This window comes from Salmo trutta, chromosome 6, assembly GCF_901001165.1.
Source record: "Salmo trutta chromosome 6, fSalTru1.1, whole genome shotgun sequence".
In the NCBI taxonomy this organism is placed as follows: domain Eukaryota; kingdom Metazoa; phylum Chordata; class Actinopteri; order Salmoniformes; family Salmonidae; genus Salmo; species Salmo trutta.
In genome coordinates, this window is record NC_042962.1 from 46,243,617 (window position 1) to 46,250,187 (window position 6,571).

General features: G+C 42.3%; 1 protein-coding gene across 1 annotated transcript; it reads left to right on the forward strand.

Annotated features, from left to right (window-relative positions):
* Positions 1-360: 360 nt before the first annotated feature.
* LOC115195132 (augurin-A-like) lies at positions 361-5,569 on the forward strand. Its single transcript, XM_029754940.1, has 3 exons — positions 361-377; positions 863-1,016; positions 4,993-5,569. The coding sequence occupies exons 1-3, from the start codon at positions 361-363 to the stop codon at positions 5,140-5,142; spliced, it is 321 nt and encodes a 106-aa protein (XP_029610800.1). The 3' UTR covers positions 5,143-5,569.
* Positions 5,570-6,571: the final 1,002 nt, after the last annotated feature.

Here is a 6,571-nt window from a genome sequence, read left to right on the forward strand (position 1 = left end):
AGTCAACATGGGCCAGCATCTTGTAGAGCCCATGCTCAGACGAATCGCGGCTGTTCCGAGGGCAAAAGGGGGGTGCAACTCAATACAAATATTTTGTAAACTCAGTGTACGTCTTTCATAATAATGATATCACAGTTGATACAAACGGATGTGATGTTTAGATCAAGTACAATATATCTGATTTGTCTTTATTTAATCTATTTTGTCTGTGCGTCTCCAACAGATGGCACAGCGGAGAGCAAGCTCCACAGACTACTGAAGAAAAGAGATGGTAATGTGGATTATGGCTGTTTTTCATTAGAAACGTCTCACAGCTGAGACGACACACACACTGACTATACTGAGCCACACTACATCCACATGTCTGCGTCATACATGTCAGGAAAACAATTCACCTTTCACTTGCTTAGTTAAATAAAGGTTAAATATATATATTTTTTTAAATAACTTTATCGACAAATCCACCTCAGGCAGTAAACTTTTCACACTTGTCTAGCTTGGAATAGCCCTGCCAAGTTCAGACAGACCTCCATGGCACACAACACACACAGTCCTCTGTGGGATGAGAGCCTGGATTGATAAGTGACAGTTTCAGATGATGATGGCTTTACGAGTCTTATTAATAATCTAAAAACACCCGTTGATATTTATAGAGTGGCGCTGATGCAGCCTTAGGCTCCTCTCCTGTCTGTCCTGGCTGCTGCTGGTCGGTCAGAACCACTCAATCTCTCAGTCACTGACAGGTCCCCTGCTCCCTAAACACTTCCCCTGCCTGCTGTAGGCAAACAGGTGTGGTTATTGACTGCTTTACATCCGCACCTTGACCCTTAACCTCTCCCACCTGTATTTCCTTAGTGGGCAGAGGTACGAAGCCTGTGGGGGTGGCGGTGACCCCCTCCAAGGCCAAAGAGTTCCTGACCTCCCTACGGAGGCCCAAGAGGAACATCTGGGACCGCGGCAGGCCAGATGTGCAGCAATGGATCATGCAGTTTATGCACATGGGTTATGACGAGGCGGTAGGTGCACTGCACACTGCATCCTTCACAATGCACTGGACTCAGCACACACAGATGCTTTACCCATTGGTCAGTAAAACATTCCTACAGTCCTTACAGTAATCTGATCTAGTAAACTACAACTGCATCATATACTATCATGTATTATAAACTGGGTGGTTTGAGCCCTGAATGCTGATTGGCTGACAGCCGTGTTCTATCAGACCGTATACCACGGGTATGACAAAACATTTATTTTTACTGCTCTAATTACGTTGGTGACCAGTTTATAACAGCAATAAGGCACCTCGGTTGTTTGTGGTATCTGACCAATATACCACGGCTAAGGACTGTATCCAGGCACGGCGGAAGAACAGCCGTTAGCAGTGGTGTATTGGCCATATACCACACCCCCTCATGCCTTATTGCTTAAATATACAATTCCATGGGATATTACAAATAACTGACTTACAGGAAGAATATACAGCACAGTACAAGCACATTCCTATTATGTTCCTAGTACCTTTAATCGAATCTGAATTAGTTCACTTTAATATGGTTATAGAAACTGACTATTTTTCCATCCTTGTATAAGTCACATGGTGGCATTTACAGGAATGATAAGTGAACATATGAAAAGGTCAGTCTTTGTGTTTGCTTCAGTCTCATACAGGCTGTACAGAGACATGACTTCCCGTCTACAGCAATGTCTTAGCAACACAACGCAACCACTCCGCCGTCTAGACAGTTCTATTAGAAAGTGTGTGTGTGTGTGTGTGTGTGTGTGTGTAACCTCTCTCCACTGTCCAGACAGCTCTATTATAAGGTGTGCGTTGATATTTTTTATAGCAGTTAGCGAGGCTGTGTGATTGGGTTAATGTCGGTATCTGTGACACCTGTCTCCTAGCGGGCTCAGCAGCTGCCCCCTGTGTGTGTGTGTGTGTGTGTGTGTGTGTGTCAGTTCATCCCAGCTCCAACATCAGTCGATGAGGGGCCATAATATTATTCTCACATCTGCGGCCATCGTCCAACAGTGGCAGACCTGTCCAAACCGTCTCGCCACATAAAGCCCCCTGACTTCAGAAATGCCCAATAGAAAACGTGTCAGTTAATTATTCAAGACGAACGTGAGGTTGCCCTCTAACGCCAGTCATACTACAGCTCAGACACACTATCCCTTCCAAAACCTCATCTATACAAACATCTTTACACTACTTTAGGTTGATTCCCACTGGGGTCATACATTATATACTCTACCATTCAAAAGTCTGGGGTCACATAGAAATGTCCTTGTTTTTGAATGAAAAGCAAGTTTTTTGTCCTTTAAAATAACATCAAATTGATCAGAAATACAATGTAAATGACTATTGTAGCTGGAAACAGCAGATTTTCTATGGAATATCTACTACATACAGTAGGCATACAGAAGCCCATTATCAGCAACCATCACTCCTGTGTTCCAATGGCATGTGGTGTTAGCTAATCCATGTTTATCATTTTAAAAGGCTAATTGAGCATTAGATAACCCCTTTGCAATTATGTTAGCACAGCTGAAAACTGTTGTGCTTATTAACCTGTTGGGGCTAGGGGGCAGTATTTACACGGCCGGATAAAAAACGTACCCGATTTAATCTGGTTACTAATCCTACCCAGTAACTAGAATATGCATATACTTATTATATATGGATAGAAAACACCCTAAAGTTTCTAAAACTGTTTGAATGGTGTCTGTGAGTATAACAGAACTCATTTGGCAGGCAAAAACCTGAGAGATTCCTTTACAGGAAGTGGCCTGTCTGAGCATTTATTTGCTTTCTTTGACATCTCTTCCAAAAACTCAGGATCTCTGCTGTTACGTGACACTTCCCACGTCTCCAATGGGCTCTCAGAGCCCGGGAAAAACCTGAATGACGTAATTCAAAGCCCTGGCTGAAACACAAGAGCGCTTTTGCTAAGTGGTCTATCAGCAGACAAAAGGCTTAGGCGCGTGCACTGCCCGCCCCCGCCTTTCTGTTTTTCCCTCTATTTACAGACAGGCAGATTCCCGGTCGGAATATTATCGCTTTTCTACAAGATAAATTGCATAAAAATTGATTTTAAACAGCGGTTGACATGCTTCGAAGTACGGTAATGGAATATTTAGAATTTTTTTGTCACATTATGCGCCATGCGCACGACCGTGATTTACCATTCTGATAGTGTCTAGAACTCACGAACAAAACGTCGCTGATGGAACATAACGATGGAATATTTGGGACCAAACCTACATTTGTTATTGAAGTAGAAGTCCTGGGAGTGCATTCTGACGAAGAACAGGAAAGGTAAGACCATTTTTCTTATAGGAAATATGATTTTGGTGAAGGCTAAACTTGCCGGGTGTCTAAATAGCTAGCCCGTGATGGCTGGGCTATGTACTTAGAATATTGCAAAATGTGCTTCATCCGAAAAGCTATTTTAAAATCGGACATATCGAGTGCATAGAGGAGTTCTGTATCTATAATTCTTAAAATAATTGTTATGCTTTTTGTGAACGTTTATCGTGAGTAATTTAGTAAATTGTTAGTAAATTCCCCGGAAGTTTGCGGGGGGTATGCTTTTTCTGAACGTCACATGCTAATGTAAAAAGCTGTTTTTTGATATAAATATGAACTTGATTGAACAGACATGCATGTATTGTATAACATAATGTCCTAGGTGTGTCATCTGATGAAGATCATCAAAGATTAGTGCTGCATTTAGCTGTGATTTGGGTTTTTGTGACATTATATGCTAGCTTGAAAAATGGGTGTCTGATTATTTCTGGCTTGGTACTCTGCTGACAATCTAATGTTTTGCTTTCGTTGTAAAGCCTTTTTGAAATCGGACAGTGTGGTTAGATTAACGAGAGTCTTGTCTTTAAATAGCTGTAAAATAGTCATATGTTTGAGAAATTGAAGTAATAGCATTTCAAAGGTTTTGAAAATCGCGCCACAGGATTCAACTGGCTGTTACGTAGGTGGGACGATTTGGTGCCACCTAGCCCAGAGAGGTTTTAAAGAAGCAATAAAACTGGCCTTCTTTAGACTAGTTGAGTATCTGGAGCATCAGCAATTTGTGGGTTCGATTACAGGCTCAAAATGGCCAGAACAAAGTAATTTCTTCTGAAACTCATCAGTCTATTCTTGTTCTGAGAAATGAAGGCTATTCCATGCGAGAAATTGCCAAGAAACTGAAGATCTCGTACAACGCTGTGTACTACTCCCTTCACAGAACAGCGCAAACTGACTCAAACCAGAATAGAAAGAAGAGTGGGAGGCCCCGGTGCACAACTGAGCAAGAGGACAAGTACATTAGAGTGTCTAGTTTGAGAAACAGACGCCTCACAAGTCCTCAACTGGCAGCTTCATTAAATAGTACCGACAAAACATCAGTCTCAACGTCAAGAGGCGACTCCGGGATGCTGGCCTTCTAGGCAGAGTTGCAAAGAAAAAGCCATATCTCAGACGGCCAATAAAAATTGAGGACTTGTGAGGCGTCTAGCACAACGTGCCATTGGAACACAGGAGTGATGGTTGCTGATAATGGGCCTCTGTATGCCTATGTAGATATTCCAGAAAGAATCTGCCGTTTCCAGCTACAATAGTCATTTAAAGCATTAACAATGTCTACACTGTATTTCTGATCAATTTGATGTTATTTTAATGGATAAAACATGTGCTGTTCGTTCAACAACAAGGATATGTCCAAGTGACCCCAAACTTTTGAACGGTAGTATATATTTATATATATATAAATGCACTCATTGTACTGCAAGTCTTTGGATCAAAGCATCCGCTATGATATTATTTCATTGTATCTCCAGTTGTCCTTGAGATGGATCTCTCCATCTGCAGCTGTCACAAATACACACACTACCTCTTCTAACACCTTGTCTATTCACTCTCATTCAAACATGTTCACGAGTCTTCTAGCTTGATTTCCTTAACGTTTAATCTCTTGTTGTCCATCCATCCCACAGAGGCTTGAGACTGACCTGTCCTACTGGATGGACCTGGCCCGGTCGTCAGACCAAGGTCGCCAGCACCATTATGACGAGAACGCCCCCATCGGGCCCCAGGACCCCGGTTCCTACAGACACGGCGCCAATGTCAATTATGACTACTATTAATTGGCCCACTGTGATTTACTCAGCTTCTCTGTCTCAACATAAAAATCACATGAGAGTAAAGGGATAGTTCTGATATTTTACATATTAAGATATGTGTTCCCTTAGACTACTTCAAAGGAAGGAAACAAATATGTTATGTAAAATCGCTGAACTGTCCCAATCACATAAGTGCTTCCCTCTTCTGCAACTTATCCCTCTGATGCTATTCTGCACACATACAGTAATGTAGATTTCTCTGTAATGCAAGAAATGGAGCTAATACATGCTTGTCCCAGACTATGGATTGGGTATTGGGTTTCACTGTCTCTCCATTGTATCCTTTGCTGTCTGGGAGATTGAGACCTGCTGATGTACATGCTGTGATGGGACCACAATGCATTGGGTTGATCTGTCTGAATAACTAAATAAAGACAGTCAAAACCTTTAATAATTCACAACTCTTGTACATGTTGTGTCCAGTGTGTGGTGAACCAGCAGACCGTACAGATACAGGCAGTACCTCAACCAGCCTGTAGATTGGATGCCAATCTATCCCTAAACTGACGCAGAAAATTAAAAAAATCGTGGTGAAATAATGGCAAACGGGGGGGGCGACACACAAGCTGAGGAGACAGCAGCACCAACCACAGTCAACAGTTTAATGGAAGAAAAAGACGGAGGTTAAAAGAGAAGAGAAACTAGGGAGTGAGTTCTATCCCTTCTAACCTGTGGTTTGTCCCACTGAAATTTATTTTTTGTAGGATTGGGAAGAGTTAGTGCTATCCGGGATCCTTGGGATGTCCCTACCCTAAACCCTAACATTAACCCCTACCCTAACCTTAACCCTTACCTAACCCTAACCTTAACCATTTAAAATGTCAACTTCATTGTTGAGTTGGGACATCCCAATGTTCCCAGATAGCACTGACCGATTGGGAAGGTTCCTGCCGCTATTGTGTAATTAAAGTGTGTTGTGTTTGAGTTGCTCCCTGTGATGGGGCTGCCTTATACAACATGTCAGTCAGAAACTAGCAACAGTGGATGATAAATGTTCCACTCTGAAGCACAATGGAATATCTGTCAGTGATTTGTTCATGTCCATAGTCTCTTACAGATAAGACATAGTCTTGTAGTGAACTATTGCATTTTGCAGTAGCTGTACACACACACACACACACACACACACACACACACACACACACACACACACACACACACACACTAAACAAATCTGAAGGGGAGGGGGCACAACTTTGTACACAAGCAGCAGTATGGACCGGGAGTAAAGTTCTGAGCCGTATGTTATTGCCTTCAGATCCCTAGCTTACATCTCATAAGTTCTCCTAACCTGCTACAAAAAGTAATTTCTGAAATAAGCTGTATACCATGTTGTCAAAACTACATCTCTGTCAACACTACACCACTCCCTGCTCTCTGCTCACCACAGGGA